The sequence below is a fragment of the Pinus tabuliformis genome, chromosome 3_2, assembly GCF_031772625.1.
Source record: "Pinus tabuliformis cultivar Carrire ecotype Pingquan chromosome 3_2, CPIR1, whole genome shotgun sequence".
Lineage (NCBI taxonomy): Eukaryota > Viridiplantae > Streptophyta > Pinopsida > Pinales > Pinaceae > Pinus > Pinus tabuliformis.
This window is the reverse complement of record NC_142302.1, coordinates 568721125-568744731: the sequence shown is the minus strand read 5'-3', so window position 1 is coordinate 568744731 and position 23607 is coordinate 568721125. Positions and strand designations below refer to the sequence as shown.

At 36.7% G+C, this 23607-nt stretch overlaps 1 protein-coding gene across 6 annotated transcripts; it reads left to right on the top strand.

Annotated features, from left to right (window-relative positions):
- Positions 1–1412: 1412 nt before the first annotated feature.
- LOC149181786 (uncharacterized) lies at positions 1413–2416 on the top strand. Of its 6 annotated transcripts, none has more exons than XR_016257566.1 (4): positions 1413–1623; positions 1810–1842; positions 1946–2025; positions 2205–2416. XR_016257566.1 is itself a non-coding variant. In XM_089418391.1 (3 exons), the coding sequence occupies exons 1-3, from the start codon at positions 1734–1736 to the stop codon at positions 2367–2369; spliced, it is 354 nt and encodes a 117-aa protein (XP_089274517.1). In that variant the 5' UTR covers positions 1630–1733; the 3' UTR covers positions 2370–2416. The 6 variants fall into 6 exon arrangements, 2 of the variants coding, with proteins under 2 accessions (XP_089274517.1, XP_089274516.1); XR_016257568.1 differs by having other exon boundaries at positions 2132–2416; XR_016257569.1 differs by having other exon boundaries at positions 2127–2416.
- Positions 2417–23607: the final 21191 nt, after the last annotated feature.

Here is a 23607-nt window from a genome sequence, read left to right as displayed (position 1 = left end):
GAATTTGCTATTAAGAATGAACTCATGTTAACAGAAAAGATCTCAAGGTTAAACGTATCATATGACGAGGCAACAACTTATCCAACCACCCCATCTGACGCATCACGGCCTCCTTAATGGGTAAAGCTTTCTGAAGAGAATTTGTAGCATACAGTTTCAAGAAGACGAGAGAACACATTACTGGTTGTGGTAATTGTGTTTTGTGTTTTTGGCTCTCTTTCTCCTAGCTTTGTAAATCGGAGAAAGAGAGCCAAAAACACAAAACACAATTACCACAACAAGTAATTGGTTGTGGTAATTGTGTTTTGTGTTTTTGGCTCTCTTTCTCCTAGCTTTGTAAATCGGAGAAAGAGAGCCAAACCCCTCCTTCCTTTCGTCGTCCCTTTGTTCCTCATGCTGACACGTGGCGTCGGATAAGAGCGGCACAACCGGGAGTTCTGCAATCTCGTGCTGACAGGCGTCCACACATTCAGCGGGAAATCCTGCAATTTCTGTTCATTGTTATGATATTGTTCAGATCCCTGTCCCTCTCCCAACTCCGAAACACGCCTTTCATTTCTCCCTTGGCCGTTGGCGCTCTGCAACCTCGCTCTTCTGGTGCTCGAGGTGAAACCTACACTTCCCGGCAGAAACATCTTCATTGAAGCTTTGGAACAGTTCAGAATTCCTCTGAGCAAGAACTCCATAAGATTCCTGTAATAGGTGGACTGAACTGTTTGTTCTTATTGCAATTTCCTGTGGGACGGATCCACCGTCTATTAAAGTCTGGAGTATCTGCAAATGGAAGGGTGGGAGCAACTGCAGCTGTTTATTCTGCAGCCATTCTGGAGTATCTCACTGCAGAGGTTTTAGAACTTGCAGGAAATGCCAGAAAAGATCTCAAGGTTAAACGTATCAAATTCAACCACTTAATACCAGGGTATTGAATACCAGGGTATTGAATACCAGGGTATTCAAAGTGATGGTTGTTGCAAACAAACCAGTATATGAGGTAGAAGAAGCAGCAGAGGTGGTGGAGCATTGTTTGAATTTGCTATTAAGAAATTCTTAGATGTCACTTTCAGCAGGGTACTACCTATATACCAGGGTTCCCCGTACTTGCTTTATTCTGTAAATGGCACTCCCATCTAAGGAAGGATTCATAAAACCAGTGTTGAAAGACTGAAATTGGAGCTATTGCATCAATCCAGAAGACGTTGAACACTTTTTTTATGGAGGCACCTTTTACCAAGCAGGTCTAAAGATGGATACAAGGCCTCTGTAGAGGTTAGCAGGGTACTACCTAGATACCAGGGTTCCCCTTACCTATGCTTTATTCTGTAAATGGCACTCCCAACTACAGGAAGGCTTCATAAAACGAGTATTAGAAGACCAAAATTGTAGCTACTGCAGAAAGCAACTAGCACACGACAGGTATCTTGGATTGTGATCGCTTCTGTTTTTAAGGGTCCGTGACTGGGGACTTTGAATCAGACAGTCTTGTGACAGACAAAACTCAAGGGCAGGCCCTGCTCTCGAGTATCCCGAAATCCATGCTTTGTTATTCGAGCTATTGACGGCGACTCGGCGAGCATGAGGCCGATCCAGGCCTTCTCTTAATCTAACTACTCCCTTCTTCATTAGGTAACGACTGCAACTCTTCTTTAAATACGAACCCTAAAAGCTGTGAATTGCGAGACTTTGTATTGCGATTTTCGTTTTCGATTTTCCGTTGGAATTAGGCTTTAACAGAGATGAAGTCATTTTTTGCTATTATCTATATTTGGGTGCTCTGCGGTCTAATAGTTTTACAGCAAAACACTTGTGCAGCTGTACGTTCTTCTCCAAAGTTTCATACCAAAGGTTTTTTCCTACCGTTGATTTCAATTTTTTCATTCAGGTTCCCCAGTTGGAGCATTTTGTTATATCACGACCTACGCTTCAATCTCACCTTTTCCCCTTTTAGGTATCTTTGCGCAGACCATTGATCATCTAAGTTCACAGAATAACGAGGCTGCCAGAGATGGAACGATCTTAACAGATAAAGTATTTTCACTTGTTCCCGCTATTCTCATTAATATGGTTTTGTATATTTAATTTGATTGTACTTATGATAACAGAAGAAAGTGGTTTTGATTTTCTTGAAGCTTAGGGTTAATGTTTCTGAGGAAGAGTCGTTGACATGGTCTTATACTCAACTTATGTTGCTTGCCACTTCTGGACAGACTGAAGTGAAACAAAGTACTAGAGACAACTATAAGGTTTACTCTTCCGGCTCTCACAGCAGCAAATACATGGAAATGGAGCGCAGAAAATTGATTTATCGCGTTGATTATGACGAGGCAACAACTTATCCAACCACCCCATCTGACGCATCACGGCCTCCTTAATGGGTAAAGCTTTCTGAAGAGAATTTGTAGCATACAGTTTCAAGAAGACGAGAGAACACATTACTGGTTGTGGTAATTTGTTCTGCAGCCTTTGCGGTTGTTGAACACTGTTGGAGCTGCTGTGGGGGTGAAGAACTAGAGTGTGAGGTAGTAAAAGCAGCAGAGGCTGTAGAGGCTGCAGAAGCAGCGGAGGTTATAGAGGCAGCAGCAGCAGAAAAGGTTATTGGAAACTATGCGTGGGCAGTGTGCAAAGCTGTGAAGACTCATCCATAAGAAGACATGGTTGTCATTGATACTGTAGTTTGGAGACTACAGTGAAGCTGTAAATAGACAGAACTCAGCAGAGAAGAGTTCTGAGAGCATAAGGATTGGATTCCTTGGGGTTGGAGCCTTAAAAGTGAGAAGGATGGGAGTCCTTGAGGCTAGTGCCTCAGAAGTGAGATTGGATTGGAGTCCTTGGGGTTAGTGCCTCAAAAGCAGGAAGGATTGAAGTCCTTGGGAGTTGGTGCTCTTAAGTCTAAGATTGGTGTCTTGGGAAAATAGAGTTGGTTCTCTAGAGGTTGGAGCCTCACCAAAGTCCAAGTTGGAGCTTGGCAACCGATTGTGACCATCTATATATTGTATTTATTTTACTGCACAGTTATATTAATAAAAGCATTTATTCTTGTTGTTCATATTGTGTTCTGAATATATATGTTTTAACTGGTAAAACAATAGTGGGAAAAAGAAATACTGATTCACCCTCCCTCTCAGTATTTCCAACAATTGGTATCAGAGCCAAGTTCCTTCATTCAAAGCTTAGCAGCTTGAAGGTTGACTCTCAGAACACAAATGGTGAGATCAAGGAAGAAGTCTCCAATCTTCCTAAGGATGTGTCTCCCTCTACTACTAAAATAGAAGACAATGAATTTGAGGAGGCTCCAAGGCTCAATGAGAATTTTAATATATGGGAAGTAAGAATGAGGAATTTCTTACAGACTCAAGGCTTTGAAGTCTGGAAATCTGTGATTGATGATAGCAGTATGGATGAAAAATCCAAGGAGTACAATGCAAAAGCAGTAAAGGCAATCTTGAATGGGCTACCTGATTCTGTAAAGAACAATCTAGGAAAATTTTCATTAGCAAAGGGTATATGGGACAAACTTCATGACCTTCACTCAAAAGGAGCATTCACCATGAACATCAATCAAGAAGATAATGGAAATCTAGAAGCAAAATCCAGAACCCATCATAGAAGCTGAAAATAAGAATGATGACATCAAGACTGTAGCAGACCAAAAAGATGAAGAGAATGAAAAAGACTTCGTAGAAGAACTCCTTGCTCGACTTATGACTGTCATGGAAGAGAATAATAATTTGAAAAAAGAAAATGAGGCACTTAAGAAGATAGCTCCATTTGGTGACCTAGATCAAACAAGGAAGAAAGTTGATCTCATCAAGCTTCAAGTACAAGAAAGGGATGAAGAGCTTGCCAAGCTTAAGAAGGAATATCATAAAGCAAAGAAGCAGGAAGATATCTTGTCAAGTCAACTTGAACAAAGGCACAAGAGTGTGAACAAACTTGAAGAAGAGATTGGTCAGTACAAGGTAGAGGTCTCCTCCCTTAAGTCTCAATTACAAGAAGCCAGGAAACAGGCACAAGGAGCTGAGAAGAGAATGGAGAGCAGTCAAGCAAAGAATGAAGAAATCTTCAAAATGAATTCAAATATCATCTCCCTTAAAATAGTAGCAGCTGAAGCTACTCGTAGCAAGGAAGAAACTGAGGAACAACTTGCAAAGAAGAATAATGAGTGTGAAATATTGGAAGAAGAGATTTTCCTCCTCAGGAAAAAGGTTGAAGGGATTAACAAAATCATGAAGAGCTCTCAGGCCTTGGATGACATGCTCAGCTATCACAGATTTCCATCTGATAAATCAGGTCTCGGATATGTAGGTGAATCCTCAAACAAGAATGAAAATGCTTCAAACAAAAGAGATGTGAAGAAGCTAGAAAGAAATAGTGATGCTCCCAGTTCCAGCAAAGGCAAGGAGAAAAATCAAAGCTACAATAGAAAAAATCTTGCTCCAAGAAGAAATCTTGCTCCAAGAAGAAAACCCGCTCCAAGAAGAAATATAGATGATGACAAAGATGCGAGAAGCAATGGTTATCATCAAAGGATCTCAAGGCAGCAAGGCTTCAGAAGTACACCAAAGAAACCTCCATCTCCCAGGTACCAAAGTTCATTTTTTGGTTATTGTTATTCCTGTTCCAACTTTGGTCATATGGCAAAAGACTGTAAAGTATATCATAAAGATAGATGTTGTGGTCCCCAACCATCTCATAGAGATAGATGTTATAGCCTCCGACAACCTCCAAGAAACAATTTTGCAAGAGGAAACCATGAATTCTTATTCATGTACAATGTAGAATGCCTCAAGTGTCATAACATTGGTCATATGGCATGAGATTGTAACTTAACATGGGCTCTTACACAAGCTAGAACCATGCAAAAGAAGAAAGTTACACAAGTATGGAGAAGGAAGGAAATACAATCCGAAAGTCCCTTGAGTTCTTCAGCCAACAGCATGTATCATTGGCCTAAATTCTGACAATCTAAGCATTTTATAAGAAGACTCTGCCAAGAGGAGATGATGCATACAGTTAGGGGGAGCCTATCATGTTTCAGAAGCACTCCATTGAAGCATATGATCCTGTAACCATTCTTTGGACTGTTGTTAAAGAAATAGGGCAAACATACATGGTGTTGTTATCACAGAGGTTTATGTCGTAACTCAGGAATTTAATGTGAGAACAGATAAATTCTGGACACTAATAGAGGCAGTCTTCAAACAAATAGATACATCTAGAATGGAGGTTGAAGTAAGAGAAACTAGCAGCATATAACAAACTGAAGCATTGTAAAAGGATGCAGATCAGCAATTGGATTTAAAAGGCAGTCACAAATTGGATATTTGAATCTGCAGAGATATGTACAAGAACGCAAGGAAAAGATGGCTCACAGGAAGGAGAATGTTGTGCAGTCAAGCATAACTGAAGCTGATACATATCACTTCGGGAATATAGCAACAACAAGGCACAACCCCTCACATTTTTTTTTGTCCAAATGCAATGATGATTGAATACTAGATGGCAGTAACTTAAGGGGAAGCACAAAGACACAAATAAACTCAGATCTGAAGAAAGACAATCTCAGTAGCAGTTTCTCTCTTGATTCGAACTATGAAGGTCTCTCAATTCTGCCTATGGAGACATCAATATGGATTGAGCATGAAAGCCTCGACTTGGACACCTGTGTATGGCCATTTGCAATCTGAATGAAAGCATTAAAGTAGAGCATCCTGAAGCATTGTTGAAGCCATGATAAAGCAGTGCTGAGACATGAAGATGATAAAGCATCAATCCTTCTATCTTGAAGAAGAAGAGCACTATGACAGGGGGAGTCACAGAGCCATGAAGATCTACCATTCATGAAGAACAGAAGCAGTTTGATAGGGGGAGTCCCAGAGCATTCCTTTGCCATTGATGTCAAAGGTGGAGAAGGCAGAAGAATATTGCCATCAATAACAAAGGGGGAGATTGTTGAACTAGGTTGTCATTGATGTCAATATGGCAATATTCTGGATACTAGAGGATGACATGAAGCAAAGGGGATGCAGAGCAAATTCATGAAGAGACAGGAGAAAAGGTCATCAGGATAGCCGAGCCATACATATATATATATATCATATATATATGAGGAAACAGACATATATGCAAGGAGGTGGTCTTTGAAAGACACTGCCAAGCCAAGAGGAGTAGATGGAGACGAGAGGAGCAGACATAGAGAGCCATGTCAAAGCAAGAGGAACGCTGCCTGTAAAACAGGCATATCGGAGCAGATGGAGCAAGAGGAGCCATCGGAGGAGCTATCGGAGCAAACAGAGCCGAGAGGAGCAGATGGAGCAAGAGAGGAGCAATATATATGGAGCAAATGGAGCAAATGGACCGAGAGGAGCAGATGGAGCAAGAGGAGCCAAGAGGAGCAATATATATAGAGCCATCGGTATATGCCAAAGAGGAGCAGATGGAGATGAGAGGAGCGCACAAAGCCATCAGAGGAGCTAACAGAGCTATCAGAGCCATACAGAGCAATGGAGCAGACAGAGTTAGCGGAGCTACAGGAGCAAACAGAATGGACCGAGAGGAGAAAATGGAGCAAGAGGAGCTAAGAGGAGCCATATATATATATATATTACAAACAAATAGGGCTATCGGAGTCATGTGATTGAAGCCTTGGGAGTCATTTCCTTTTTATACAGACTCCTTAAATCATTTTACAAGTGCTATATCGAATATCTCTGTTTACACAGAGAATTCAAAATATTTCCCTTAAGTGGGACAGTGGCGGAGTTGAAAGAATATTAATTTTGGTCCAGACCCATATCGGGTCCGGAAACCAAATATCGCATCGGAGGAGAGGCCTCGGAACCGCCGAAGTGTATGCTCCGAAATCCCGGAGCCGAAGTATTATGAAGTGCAGCGGATAAGGATTTTGGGTCCGAAATCAATATCGCATCGGAGGAGTGGAGCCTTTCACAACCACCGAAGTGTATGCTCCGACAGGCCGGAGCCGAACCATTATAAAAGGGAGCATAAAGTAATATCGGGTCCGCTAAGGCCTTTGAGACAGTTAAGTGTAAGTTCCGACTGTCCGGAGCCGAAATATTATAAAACAGAGCCTAAAGGAGCATCGGGTCTGCAAACCCATTACATTTCAAATCTGCCAATAGGGAACTGCCGATAGGCCGGACCCGAAATCTCTTTAGAAGGGAGCTTAAAGGAGTATCGGGTCCGCAGACCCATTACATTGCAAATCTGCAGATAGGGAACTGCCGATAGGCCGGACCCGAAATCTCTTTAGAAGGGAGCTTAAAGGAGTGTCGAGTCCCCAGACCCTTTGTATTACAAAGTCGCCGAGGTGAACTCACCGAATTAACAGAGCCGAAATTTGAATAGGCTGGATCATAAAAGGGTGTCGGGTCCGTCGCATCGGAAGAGGTTGTTCTATTGTTTACAGCGAATGCCGATGTTCATCGGACCCGAAACAATATTAAAGGGAGTCTAAAGCCATATCGGGTCCGCACCTCATCGGAGGTCAGGCCTTAAGAGTTTTGTTATGGTTGCGAAATCCGGACCCACCGAATTTATGAAAGGAGCCATATAATCCTTGAGATCCGTGTACATTGAGTCAAGCGGTTTTTATGCTAGTTCTGTGTATTGATATTATATGGTTACATATGGCCATGAGGGGTTTTATGGTAATTCCATATATGTCTATAAGTGTGGCGGGTTGATTAAAGCGCTCGGTGATGGTTGATTAGAGGCTCGGTTGGTGGCTTCCAATGGGTGATTAAAAGCGCCGATAAAAAGGTGGCTCCGATTCTAAGTAAGTCCAAGGTTTATAGAAGGCACATAGCCTAAGGAAAGCTTTCGATAGACATAAAAGCGGTGATAAAAGGGTGGCTCCGATTCTTAAGTGTGGAGGCAAAAAATACTGTGAGGAACAGTCCCGATAGTGCGGGAGACCAAATCATGGCGACTATGATTGTGATAAGGACGTGGTTGTCCGTTAAAAAATGCCATCCCTGTGTATGCCCACAATCATTGGCAAAGCAGCGCTGTTACAAGTTTTTGAACTTGTGTTCTCTACGGATGACTCGATCCTTGCTCATTGATTCAACGTGTCCTGTGAAAACGAATGGACAGAGGAAGCTACAGCGACAAACAAGCCAACAAGTGAGGAAGTTGAAGCAGGCGAGAAGGAAGCCGAAGAGCCAGCAAGAAAGAGGAAACGAATGGACAAAGACAGGTATGCATAAAACAGTAAACAGAGGACTGCATGTTGTGATGGTTGTTGCAAACAAACCAGTATATGAGGTAGCAGAAGCAGCAGAGGTGGTGGAGCATTGTTTGAATTTGCTAGTGAACACTGTTGCGGCTGTTGAACACTGTCGGAGCTGCTGTTGGGGTGAAGAACCAGAGTGTGAGGTAGTAAAAGCAGTAGAGGCTATATAGGCTGCAGAAGCAGCGGAGGTTATAGAGGCAGCAGCAGCAGAAAAGGCTATTGGAAACTATGCGTGGGCAGTGTGCAGAGCTGTGAAGACTCATCCATAAGAAGACATGGTTGTCATTGATACTGTAGTTTGGAGACTGCAGTGAAGCTGTAAATAGACAGAACTCAGCAGAGAAGAGTTCTGAGAGCAGAAGGATTGGAGTCCTTGGGGTTGGAGCCTTAAAAGTGAGAAGGATGGGAGTCCTTGAGGCTAGTGCCTCAGAAGTGAGATTGGATTGGAGTCCTTGGGGTTAGTGCCTCAAAAGCAGGAAGGAGTGAAGTCCTTGGGAGTTGGTTCTCTTAAGTCCAAGATTGGTGCCTTGGGAAAATAGAGTTGGTGCTCTGGAGGTTGGAGCCTCACCAAAGTCCAAGTTGGAGATTGGCAACCGATTGTGACCATATATATATTGTATTTATTTTACTACACAGTTATATTAATAAAAGCATTTATTCTTGTTGTTCATATTGTGTTCTTAATATATATGTTTTAATTGGTAAAACAATAGTGGGAAAAATAAATACTGATTCACCCCCCCTCTCAGTATTTCCAACAATTCTCAATTTATACCAAATCCCTATCCTAGTGAATATAAGTTAAATGGAAGACATTATATGATTTTAGAATCAATGTTTCTTTTTATGAATCATTGTTTATCACTGAGCCAATGTACTAAAATATTCAATGGAGGTGTTATTTGAGTTTTTGATTAATATGATTAGCGATAGGTTACTATTTTTCATAGAAAGGTATACATCCTTGAATGAATTTCGACTTTTGAAATGAAATTAAGATTTGAATCAGGCTACTGCAAGATTTGAATAACGTTAACAATTGTCTCACGTTGAAGCACGTGAAGTTCGTCTTAGAGGAATGAATTGAAGATCCGTTTCAATACCTACAACTGTTGCAAGGAGCGTGAAGTGGCGTGATAGATATTTATTACTATAGTTCCAATGCAGGCAAGCTGTCAGTTGTCTCTCCACTCCTTCCAATGTCAAATCCTGTGACAAGAGGGGCTGCGAAATCCCGTCAATAAGCCCTCAAGTGGGGGCTTACTACTGTGGTTCACTAAATGTCAAACACCCTATGGTTTTTTGATTGCATATGTTACTATAAAAACCAAAGAAAAATCATTAGTGTGCGTGTGCCGAAATTCCAAAAAATTTGTGAGAGAACTAATCCAAGCCTTGAATCTTTTTTTATATTCATCTGTTGTTGTGCTATTTGAATCAGTGAGGTGATGAAATTTTGTAATTTTGAAGGCAAAGCAGTGGTGTGGTCAAGTATATATCTCTTGCTACATGGATGGATTTCAATCATCGGCAGTGGTATATGCATTTAAGGAAATTCAAACTGTTCATCTTTCTCGCATAAACTTGCCTACCGAGAGCAGTGAAACAGAGATACAATTTATTTAATTAAGTGAATTAAAATAAATTTGAAGTATGAGGTTTATTCAATGTTTTATTAGTTGGAATTAGAATATTTGGGATATATGGATATTTTGGATATGTGCTCAAATTGAAGTTATAGAAGAGGTATTGTGGTTGGCAAACTTTATATAGTTATTTTGTAGATTCAAGGTCACAGGTTAAAATCCTTCACAAGATAATTTTAGAAGATTTTTTTGTGTTTTTTACAACAAAATTTATTAAAGTTGAAAAGTAAAAGTCTATATTGAAGATTCAAAGTTAAATTTATGTTTTAGATGGGTGCATAATCGGTTGAACCCGACACCCAGTCAAATGATCATAACATTTTTTGTATTGGGTGCATTTTCGGTGGTAGCAGACACCCCTTTTTAAAAGATGATTGCTGGAGAAAATGGCCAAACTCGTTGATTTTCTACAGTTATTGAAAAAATTAATGTCTTCTACTATTCATAATAGTTTCCAATTCATCAAGGACACGCTCTCTGACATCCAATCATGTTTGAAAAACGCTAAAAGAATAATTGAATACTTGGAGCTAGAATCTCAATTCCAGCGAAATGAACTACATGATTTACAAAAGAAGAATTATGAACCTATTTTTGTTCAGAAGAACAATTTTTTTGAGCTTGATCATCAGCTAGATAATTATCAGAGTAATGAATTCATTTCAAGAGCAAAATTGGGTGCAACGGAAAGTCATGTTCAGGAAAGTGTATGCAAGAGTCATTTTCATACAAATGTGAAGCCTGTAGTTACCAAAACTTTTATAAGGCCATGGGAAGAGATTAATAACAATAAACATGGAACTTGTTTGGATTACAACAAGTATATTATGGATGTACCTTTTCACATTCCATATTTTTCTAAACCTATACAATTTCGAAGGGTTGGAATTTTTGGATGGTGTTGTCCCAGAACAAGTTACTAGATGCCAACAGTGTAACAGAGTTGGACATGTGAAAGATCAATGTTTTGATCTTCACCTGTGTGAGCATTGTGGAAAGTGAAATCACCATAAAAATAGATGTTTCAGAAAGAAGACTATTGCAAGAGAGAAACTAAATTCCGGATAGATTGTTTCTTGGGATTGGACGAAAACAACCAAGAAGATTTACAGGGCATAGTGAAGAATATGTTCGAGAGTGACAACTAGCCTTGCAGTCATGAATAATAGTTCTCACCCTGTATCCTACAAGGGGAGATTTTTTTATCGTCTACTAGATGTTCGAGTTCGAGATGTCAGACAAGCTTGAGTCAGAGTTGAGATGGTTGATTTGATTGAGCAATTCCATATTTAGAATTGTTTGAGGAACTGTTGTGATAATTCCAAAGTTTTTGGTCACCTTAAAACCACATTTTTTATTGTCCTGAGAACTGCTATGAAGGTTACAGAGTTGGCATTAGTTGAGATCTTGAGTTCTCCCATATTGATTTATGGTCATCCTTAAAAGCCATTTCTTGAGAGACATTCGGCTCTTGGCTGAGATGCATTTTTTCATTTTGAGCTCTCATTCTTGGTCTTTGGTACATGCCATCAGACTAAGCGGGGGGATGTTAGATAGCTAATGTGTGGGATTAAGCTTGGTTCAGTTTTGGTAGTTATTGAATTCCAAGAACACTTGGAAACTAATTCCATTGTTTCTTGTATGTATTAATATGTACACATTGCACATCATTTATTGATATCATTGCTCAACGAACTCAATCAACTCAACTATGACTCAGACTCGCTTGACATATTGAACTAGAACTTGTAGTAGACCATCAACAACTCTCCCCTTGTCAAATACAAGGTGAGAAGTATTCTTCATCACTCTTGAACATATTCTTTGGTATGACCTGTAAATATTCTCGGTTGTCTTCATAAAATCCAAGAAAGCAATCCATCTGAAATTTAGCTTCTCTCTTGCAGTAGTCTTCTTTCTCGAACATCTACTTTTATGATGATTTTTCTTTTCACAATTCTCTCACGGGTGAAGATCAAAACATTGATCTTTCACATGTCCAACTCTATTACACTATTGGCATCTATCAACTTGCTCTGGAACAAAACCATCTAGAAATCCAACACTTCGGAGTTGTATAGGTTTAGCAAAATCTAGAATGTGAAAAGATACATCTAGAATATCCTTGTTGTAACCCAAAGAAGTTTTTTTTATCGTTTGTAAGCTCTTCCCATGGTCTTATAAAACTTTTGGTAATGATAGGCTTCACATTTGTATGTAAATGAGTCTCTCATACATTTTCACGAACATGACTTCCAAAGTACCCAAATTTACTCTTGAAATGTCTTTACAAATATGATTAAAATTTGACAGTTTATGAGTGTCAAGATCAAAAAGAGAATTCTGAACAAAAACAAGTTCATAATGAGAATGCTTCTGCCGAAGTTCGTCTCTTTGGAATTGAGATTCCGAGTTGCAAAAACTCGATCTTCTCTTGTGCATTTTGCAAATAAATTTGAATGCCAGACATGGTTTCTTTACTGATTTAGACACTATTGTGAACCGTAGACAACATTAAACTTTTTAATAATTGTAACAAATCATCAATTTTGGCAGTGTTCTTCAGCAATCAACTTTGAAAAAAAAAAAAAAGGTGTCGACTACCACCGAAAACGAACCCAATATATTTGCAGTGATTTAACCAGGTTTCAGGTTCAACTGACCATGCACCCATTTACAATATAGAATTAATAATGATATAATTAAACTAAAAATTATGTCCTCTTAATAACTTCCAAAATTATCTCCCTTTTGTAAAAAAAAAAAAAAATAATTAATTAATTAATTAATTACCAAACATCTGAAATCATGTCCTCTTCTTCTTGCCCAACCAAAATGTCAAAACTTCCAAAATAATCTTCCTTTTGTAAAAAATTAAATTACCAAATATACAAATTTGAACTTGTGACCTTGTAATTTAACAAACCAAATGAGTTCTTCTAAACACCATGCTTTTTTCCTTTCTTCATTTTACACTTATATTTTGTAATTTAACCCAATAAAAATCAATGTTTAAACATGATATCAACTTCTTAGCTGTTATGGCATTTTGTTGGTGGAAAAAATGACTACTAACATTTAAACTTTCATTGTTCTTAGGATGGCTTATTCAGCTTATACATATGTATAAGGGACATAATAAAATGAACAATTTTTTTGCCTCTAACTCGGGAACAATTTATTATCCATATACTCTCCCTGTTCTTTCTCTCGCGACACTTTCACGACATACAAATCTATTTCCTCTGTCGTTCCCTATGTTATGAAACAATTAACTTTTATTTCCTAGGGTACATACAACATACAAGCTCTTGCTTCACCTCTCAGATGGATTTCATATCCAACTCATCTTAAAACAATAGCATCGGTCAATTAAATATCCCAAAAACAACATCCAACGACCTCAGAGAGTGCCAGTTTTGATGCGTTCTGTGGAAAAAAAACGACATTGCATCATTTTAATAAAAACCAATCAAACTACTTCCCTGGATGGCCATCCAAGACTGTGAGACATTGCCAACTAAATAACAGACTACCAACAAAATAGTGGATAAGGATTGTGACAAGGAGGCCTGTAAAGATGCTCATTTCTTAGCTAATCTCTTGAATAAATAGGCATGTAAACAACAGTGAAGTTTTGCCCGAATAACGAATTTCAGTTTCATTTTCTCCAAAAATTGAGCCAACACTTTCAGTTATACTCGGGCTGACATCTCATTCTCAAGCAAAAGAAAGATGCAGGAAAGGTGCAGGCAAGGAACCACAATTTTCATGACTAAATTATTTAGATCTGAATGTTTGGTTACAAAGGAACTTACTCATTGACAATTATCATAACCAAATTCTTTATTTCATTCCTGGTAATGTTGGAGCCATATTTTAAAAAACCTTGGCATTGCTCGAACTATGATAGCAATCTATTGTAGCCAATGTGTGCTAAAAGATAGCACAACAAATTACTCTGTTGCATTTGGCTTCCGCACAAAGCTTGATCAATACACAACACTTATCTCGTCTAATTGATGTCGTACTTGTACAAACCTGATGAATTATGTGTGTTCCCTCCTCTCAGAAAGCATTGCATAACAGGGATTAATTACAGTTGAACTGGTACATGGTATTCAACCAATCGCTTCGTAGATCACATGAGGCTAATGGCGACTGCTTTTCGCATAACTTGGAAACACTATAAAATAAATGCTAGATATCTATTTGTGCACCTCGGAAAGAAGAGATGATTCTTTTCCTCTTACAAAAACACGCATGATGAAGGAAAACACAGATAAAATTTGATGGTAATAAAACAACGAACAAAAACCCAAACAGGGTGCAGTGAGAAGAATTGTGTGTTAATAACGACTCTGTGTCTTGTGTGAGTATGTTGCATGTTTTTTTCTTCCAGATATAAGTATTTTCTCCTTAAACATAGATACGGCCTTACCAGCCAGTTCAACGAAATCATTCACAGCAGGGCGCAAATAGGCTGGTAGACCAGGAATGCATTTTACTTGAATTTGATTGTAAGCAGTCTCGATTCACAACAATGTTGTTCACATCTCAGTTCATACTCAGTCCAGTGTTTCAAATTTCGCCAAATTTCTTTGAATCATGGAAGATTCAACATTCACTTTAATGATCAAACCCCCACTTCCAATGTACCTCTCGTGAAAACCTTTATTGCTTTCACATTCCATGCAGCAAGTGCAACATTGCATCATTAAAACGAACACCATTCCAACACCTCCAAGCAGGTCTTCAAACAATGCTTCCAAGCAACAACTTCTTCAACCAGGAAGCACTCAACTCTTCTTCAACCAGGAAGCACTCAGCAACAACTTCTTCAACCAGGAAGCACTCAACTCTTCTTCAACCAGGAAGCACTCAACTCTAATGGCAGTCCACCAAGAAAGAGGAGCACTCAATAAGGCCACAAACAGGTGGTTACTCAACAAGGCACTCAACTCTTCTTCAACCAGGAAGCACTCAGCAACAACTTCTTCAACCAGGAAGCACTCAACTCTTCTTCAACCAGGAAGCACTCAACTCTAATGGCAGTCCACCAAGAAAGAGGAGCGCTCAATAAGGCCACAAACAGGTGGTTACTCAACAAGTCAAATGAACTACTCACTCTGATACCATTGTAAGACACACGAAACTGGAAACCAAATTCAATAGTATACTAATTGATCTCAAAGAATTATGTACACGGTGTAGATATAAAAGAATTATCTACACGGTGTAGATATAAATACATGTTGAAACCATTGAATTAGTTTTCGATTCTGGTTGAACTCTAATAACTATTAACTATAATACAAACTAATCCAATCATCCAATCGTTACCCCTCAGAATTAGTTGTCTAACAAAAATGAGCTTCACATCTAAATTCTTAATGAGACCTCCTCCAACAAGCTCTCATTCTTATGCTAACCTCCTATATCGTAGCGGAGGAAATGTCAGATGGCAACTACTTATGCCCATATTCTGGTAATTCCCTAACATATGAAATCTTATTTAGTTTCTTTTCCTTTTCAATTATGGTGGCTAACCTCACATAATCTTTTTTATATTAAACATTAAAATAAAAAATTATATATCACATGAAAAGTTCCTATTCGATCTTAACATGGGTCTCGCAGTTTCTAAAACAAGTTTAGTAGCATAAAAGAACTATTCACATATTTACTTGGATGTTACACAAAATCATTCCTATATTTTAATTTTGAAAGATAGAAAGTATTAATATATTTTTAAAATATAATAATTTCTATATTGATATACATTATTATGTATTTAATTTAAGTTACCTAGTTTTACCACTTTCTCTTACACCCACTTTCTCTTACACCAAAATTTGGATTTGGTGAAAAAAATTAAAATAACATTTTTGAAAATAATAAAATAATTTATACAAATTATTTAAACCATATATCTTATATTAATATAAAAGTTAAAAAAAATAATAATAATAATTATTAGTAAAGCATTGTTGTTAAAAAAATATTAAATGCTTAGAAATACCATTTACACCATAAATATTTTTAAGGGATGATTTTTTTATTTTTATTTTTATGTTCTATGTTAAATGAAAGTATATCATTCCTCTGTATAATGTTTAGTATGCCAGCACATCATTTCATGTTGACCGTCACATTATAACTTTCCTTAGAGCATCATTTCTTCTTCATCCAAGTCCTGTTGCGAACATTATTTGACAGTAGGGAGTGTGTTTGCCGACAAAGTACTCAAAGTCAATGTTTTTTATACTAGTTTTACATAGTGCAGCATTGGGCCCTATTTCCTAGGTATTTCATTTAATTTTCCCGTCTTTGTATGCGGGGTCTAGTACCCTGGAAATTTTTTAATTTGGTTTAAATAAGGCCATCTTCTATAGTTATTTAAAGTTACAAAAAGGTTTGTTGTACTCTCTAGGCTTCATGGCGAGATGGGTTGGTTTCCTTTTTAAGTTTTTTGGATGAATTTCTTGTCTATTGGAATCATAAGGGTTGCAAAATATTTGTTCAACATCTAACTATGGATTATCGTTTTCCTTTATTGCAACATATATTTGTCAATTGCGGTAAGGTTGTTTCTTTTCTCTCTGTTATCTAATGCATCGATTATGGGTACTCTCCCTTGCGTATGGGGGTTTGATTCTTTGCAGGGTGTCATCCATATATCCCTACGCCATTTTTCTAGAGGATTTTTAGGGAGGGGCTATCTATAGTGTTGTGTGGTTTTTGGTGACATTGTTATATTTTTTCCAAGTCTATTACACTCATTTTTTTATAAAATCTTTCTAGAGTTGTTAATTTTTCCAATTCGATGCATATATATATATATGGATTTTAGATGGAAAGAGGTTTGTTGATTTTTTATTTATTTTTTAATTGAGGGCATAGATTTATTCTCGAGGGAATATGCCCAATATATGCTTTGTGTTAATGTTTATCAAAGATTGTAGTGTATTGATTTCCCCAATTCGTAGCATATATATATGAACTTTAGATGGAAGGAGGTTTGTTGATTTTTTATTTATTTTTTAATTGAGGGCTTAGATTTATTTTAAGGGAATATGTCCAACATATGCTTTGTATTAATGTTTATCAACGATTGTAATGTATTTTAGTGTATTACAGAGTTTGTTGGATTGCATTCAAAAATTATATTCATGTCATGTGGCTCACCAAATTTCCTAGGGATTTGATTTTATTCCAATTCTAATACGTTCCTCCATGTTGACATTATTCCAATTCTACTAAGTTCCTCATTATTATTTATAACATTCATTTATATATAAGCAAAATTTATTTAGCAAAATGGTCCATTACTTTTAATAAATTTAAAAGATTATATTCATGCCACGTGGCTCCCCACCCACCAATTTCTTGGGGATTTGAGATCTAATTCTAATAAGTTCCTCCATGTTGAGGTTATTCCAATTCTAATAAGTTACTCATTATCATTTATAATATTCATTTATATCTAAGAAAGTTTTATTTAGCAAAATGATCCATTACTTTTAATAAATTTAAAAATTATATTCTTGGCACGTGGTTCCCCATCCACCAATTCCCTAGCAATTTGAGATTATTTCAACTCTAATAAGTTCCTCCATGTTGAGATTATTCCAATTCTAAAAAGTTCCTCATTATTATTTATAACATTCATTTATATATAATCAAATTTTATTTAGCAAAATGGTCCATTACTTTTAATAAATTTAAAAAATTAGATTTCACTCACTCCCACCCACCAATTTCCTAGGATTTGAGATTTTCCCAATTCTAATAAGTTCCTCCATGTTGATATTATTCCAATTCTAGTAAGTTAATCAATATTATTTATAACATTCATTTATATATAAACAAATTTTATTTAGCAAAATAGTCCATTACTTTTAATAAATTTAAAAAATTAGATTCGTGCCATGTGGCTCCCCACCTACCAATTTCCTAGGGATTTAAGATTATTCCAATTCTAATAAGCTCCTCATTATTATTTATAGCATTCATTTATATATAAGAAAAATTATTTAGCGAAATGGTCCATTACTTTTAATAAATTTTAAAAAATAGGTTCATGCAAAGAGGCTCCCCACCCACCAGTTTCCTAGTGGTTTGAGATTATTCCAATTCTAATAAGTTCCTCCATGATAAGTTCCTCATTATTATTTATAACATTCACTTATATATAATGAAATATATAACAAAGAATTTTCCTATGTCTTCACTATGGTGAAAATAAATTCCATCCATTCTGGCGTTAAAATGTCCCTCAACGTGGTCGAAGATCATATTGTCTACTCCAATCTTCTGTTCATGCTAGAAGAATGTGGGCTACAAGTTGTGAATGCTATGTCTCCTTCGATTAATAACAAATTTTTCCATACCATATATAACAAGGCATTCTCCTATAATCGTGGCAACAAATTACTTCCCTATCTACTTTACCAGTATATGAACATACATATATTTGTACGTTGACATAGGTGTCTGATAGTGGAAAATTTAACGTGGAAAACCTCTATCAGAAGATTGGGAATTTGATATTGGATCACGAGGCCACCTTATGGGACCTTGAGTCTCGAGAGGAATATGTGTTGCCACACAAATGAGGAGTATAATGTTTCACCAGCTTATGCCACAAATCTCGATGAGATGAATTATGTGTCCACTATAAATTTAGTAATTGAGTCTAGTTTAGATGTTAATGATTTGAGGGAGAGTTCTATGGAAGGTTTCTTTACTTTTAAAATCCAAATGTATAAAAGTAGCTCAACTATTAATTTGGTATGTCCTAGGTTTTCAGTGTAGTATTAGTGTAGAATTAGGTAAAGTAGCCTGAATGAATGTGTGCTCTAAAATTAATTAGCAATCATTTAATAAAAAATTTGAAATTGCAAGTTGATCTTATTAGTTTTTTCTTTAAAGATCAATATTGATCTATTTTAATCACAAAGAAGTGTTTAGAGTGATAATTTATTATTGTGTAATGTTTTTTAAAAGGCAAAATTTGAAAAAAAAATGTTTGCATCTCAAAGATAAAATTGACAAAAAAATTAGCCCAAATATAAAATAGTAACATTACTTGAAGTGCTTAAAAATGTTTTAACCATGAAAATTTAATTCTTTTCATTGTACATATTAGTTGACATTGAAATATTTTGCTTATATGACATTGAAATATTTTAGTTATGAAGTACATTGTTTATATTAATAAGTTCCATGGTAAGTTCCTCCATGATTAATAAATTATAAAATATATAAATTATGGTTGATGTGTTGAAATGTATTTTTATTTTTAAAATTTGAAATGCATTATATTGTAAATTGATTATGAGTAAAACAAATGAAGTAAAAATATAAAATTGTTTTTTTATTTAATTATCAATTTTTGAAATATATCATACATTAAAAAATTGTAAATTTAAAATATAAAATTGCTTTTTTCTATTTAATTATCAATTTTTGAAATATATCATACATTAAAAAATTGAAAATTTATAGTTTTAAAATTCCATCAATAGTGTTTCACCTGATATAATTTAAAAATAATTAATATATTGAAATGAGATTATAGTAAATGAATTTATCAATTTTTGTTTCATTTTATTTTGTATGAATTTATTTTTGAAAAATTCATTATATATTATTCATGTGTTTTTGAGATTTTTCACTATATTTTGATTTCTTTTCATTAAAAAAGTCTATAAAACAATAATTTATAGGGTTTATTAATCTAAGGTTTCATATCCTTGGGTACAATATTATTCATAGGGTTTATAATATCAATTTTTAGGTTTAATATAAATCTATTGGGTTTATAATCATGGTCAACCATTGTCCAACGTCCAATGTCACATTGCGATAAAGATTTTTTCAATATGAAAATCAACCAATGTCGCATTGTGACAAGCGTTGTCTCAATATTAAAATCAACCATGGTCAACCATGTTCCAATGTCACATTGTGACAAAGGTTGTCCCAACCATGGTCAAACTTGGTCAATCATCATCAACCATGCTCAATAACCATGGTCACATTGTTACAAAGACTGTCTCTTGGTCCAATGTCACATTGTCACAACCATGGTCCAACATTGGATTGTGACATAGATTATCTCAATATGGAGATCAACCATGGTCAACTATCATTAGCCATTATCCAACGTCACATTGTGACAAACATTGTCTCAATATGAAAATCAATCATGGTCAACCATATTCCAATGTCGAATTGTGACAAATATTTATCTTAGGGTTTATATTCCTTATGTTTATAATATTTATCCCTTGGGTTTAATATTATTTCCATCAGTTTATAATCCCTTTGTTTTATTATTCCCTTGGGTTTAATATTATTCTATTGGGTTTATAATACCTTTAGGTTCAATCATGGTCAACCATGTTCAAGAACCATGACCAACCATGGTCACATTGTGACAAAGACTATCTCTTGGTCCAATGTCACATTGTGACAAAGACTATCTCTTGTTCCAATGTCACATTGTGACAAAGACTATCTCTTGGTCCAATGTCACATTATCACAACCATGGTCATCTATGCTCAACCATGGTCCAACATCGCATTGTGACAAATATTTTCTCAATATGGAGATCAACCATGGTCAATGATGATCAACCATTGTCCAACATCACATTGTGACAAGCATTATCGAATTATGAAAATGAATCATGGTATTCCAAAGTTGCATTGTGACAAAAATTTATCTTAGGGTTTATATTCTTTGGGTTTATAATATTTATCCCTTGGGTTTAACATTATTCCCTTGTGTTTATTATTACCTTCGGTTTATAATATTTATCCCTTGGGTTTTATATACCTTGGGTTTATAATATTAATCCCTTGGGTTTATAATATTAATCCCTTGGGTTTAATATTATTCCATTGTGTTCATATTGTCAAACTATTGGGGTTTTAATCCCTTAGGTTTTTAGTATTAATCCCTTGGGTTTATTATTCCCTTGAGTTTATAATATTAGACCCTTTAGGGTTTATATACCTTGTATTTATAATATTAATCCCTTAGGTTTAATATTATTCCCTTAGGTTTATAACACCTTTAGGTTTTAGAATTAATCCCTTGGGTTTATTATTCCCTTTGGTCTATAATATCAATCCATTGGGTTTATTTGGTTCGTATTCCTAGGGTATAATATTATTCATAGAGCTTAATATAAATCCCTTAGGTTTACAATCACGGTCACCTGTGGTCAATGATGATCTAAGTGTTGAGATTGCAACAAGATGATGGAGCTTAGTGAAAAGAGTCGCCTTCACTAAGTGGGCCCGCAGGCTATTTTTGGCGCAAGTCTATTTTTAGACTATGTCTATTTTTAGACATATGGATCATGTCTATGTTTATGGATGATTGATCAAGTTGGGAAAAATAGATGGACTTCTATTTTTGATGAAAGTGTGAGTGATCACAGTGTGAGTGATCAAAGTCTATTTTTAGACTGGCTGTCAAAAATAGAAATGTCAAATATTATTATCTCACAATAATATTTGGACTATAAACTTAATCTTATTCTCTTGGAGCACTTCAGTTTGAGCTACAGAAGTGGCACATGCAGCTGTCAGAAGGAAATATGCTTTTCTTATGAGTCAGTTGAGTTGTTGCATGCATGACTTCAGTTAGAACTCAATCAGTTGAGTTTGGTGGAGTTGATTGTGGAGTTGATGGAGTTGTGTTCAGTTTAGCTTTGTTAAACTGGTTGTATTTAGTCTAACTGGAAAATAGACTAGAGATGAGTTGGGTGAATTAGTTATTAATTAATTCACAAGTTATTAACTCATAATACAACTAATGAATACATCAGTTAACTCAATTGCATGTTAGTGCATGTTCAGTTCAACAGGGACAAGTGGTAGAGAATCAGATTGCTATCAGTTGTGACTATAGTTGTGCATCAGATCTTGCACAATCAAAGGATTGAGTATGCCAATGAGTTTGCTCACGTATTTGGCCCACATTTTAGCCTTTGCTCACGTCCACAAAGAGTGAGTGACTATTTTGCAGGTGAAAAACGAGTTTGGGAAGCTATTATCATCAGTTCTTGAGCAGGTATTGAGCAGTGGAGGCAGGCAAGCAGTGGAAGAGATTTGGAGATCAGATCTGAGCTGTATTGTGTGTAACAGAGGTGGAGATACTTGTGAGAAGTATTATGCTGTGTAATGTTACATGACTCAATCATTAATATACAGATAGTTGGGGTTTTTAGCGAGATGCTTTCCCCGGGATACATACTGTGTTAATGTGTGAATGCTCTTGATGTTTTATTGTTATTGATGCTGCTATATTGTTGATCAACGTAGAGGAGCTTATGTATTGTGTATGTTTTCCGCAATAGTACATGATCAGGATAATCTCCATTGAATATGTGTTAAATTATTCAAAATTTCTACATGGTATCAGAGCGGCTTGATTTGTAGAAGAGATTTTTTACAGGATATCAAGTGAGGATTGATCATCAGATCTACTATTCAGGAAGTGTTTACATTCTATTTCTTCAGGCAGAGTCTGTAATCGGGCCAGGTAGCCTCTGGATTCATCCTTCCTTTGGAAGGTGAAATATCCGGTAAAAGCCCATACATTCAATCTCTGTACGAGAAATATTTTGTTCTCACGAATTCTAGATCGGAAGCAGTTGAGTTGGTTGCTGGTGGAATTCGAATTTGCAGCAGTGTTTTCTTGGTGACAACGCAGCAATGTCTTTCAACGGATTGCGATTGGAGTATGCTCTTGAGGGCAGCTCAAACTATAGTGCATGGAAGGACAAGATGGAGGCAGTATTGGATGATAACGGGCTGAAGGAGTTCATAGATACGGATATCCCAAAGCCTACTGATGCTACTCAAGCTGATGCTTGGCAAAAGAAGATCGCAAAATGTCGAAGGATTCTGTTGGAGGGCGTGAAGGATCACATTGTGTCCAGCCTCCATGGAAAGGCTACTCCATATTTGATGTGGAAATCATTAACAGAATTATTCCAAAGCAAGAGCGATCAGAGGAAGCTGGCGCTCAAAGATAAACTTAGAAACATCAAATGCGAGAAGGGTGACAGTATTCCCAAGTATCTCACGAAGTTCACTCAGTGTCGAGATGAGCTGGGAAGTGTGGGGGTTACTGTTGATGATGAGGACTTGGTGAGCTTGGCTCTCCTTGGTCTTCCGAAGAGTTGGCATTCCTATCAGGACTCTGTCAATGGTCGGGAGAAGTTGCCAGGATGGGAAAGACTATGGTCAGATCTTGTGCAGGAGGAGATCAGGCGGAGTACCAGGGACAGATCTTCATCAAAGGGAGCTGATGAAGAGAATTGTGCTTTGGCTGCCAAAGCAAAGAAAGGGAAGAGCAAGAAAGCTTCTCAGTCTGGTGCGAAAGGCAAGAAGCAGGATATGTCCAAGGTGAAGTGTTTTCACTGTCACCAGCATGGACACTACACCACAAATTGTCTGCAGAAGAAGAAGAACAAGCAAGCTGCTGGATCTGCAGGGGGAGAGGCCTTAGCTTCTCAGTTTGAGCTTGATTTTTCATTGATCGCATGCTTGGTTTCAAGTGTGATGGGATCAGTGTGGTTCTTGGACAGTGGTGCGTCTTTTCACATGACGGGAGATAGAGATTTGTTCTCTGATCTGGAGGACAAAGATCTTGGAGTGCACATCAAGATGGGTGATGATGGT

What these genes read in the sequence shown, in the direction of transcription:
- LOC149181786 (XM_089418390.1), top strand. Translation starts at nt 1,734, where the DNA reads ATGAAGTCATTTTTTGCTATTATCTATATTTGGGTGCTCTGCGGTCTA. An exon ending in TCCAAAGTTTCATACCAAAG is followed by an intron (nt 1,843 to 1,945) that starts GTTTTTTCCTAC and finishes TTCCCCTTTTAG; the next exon opens with GTATCTTTGCGCAGACCATT. An exon ending in GAACGATCTTAACAGATAAA is followed by an intron (nt 2,026 to 2,126) that starts GTATTTTCACTT and finishes ATTTTCTTGAAG; the next exon opens with CTTAGGGTTAATGTTTCTGA.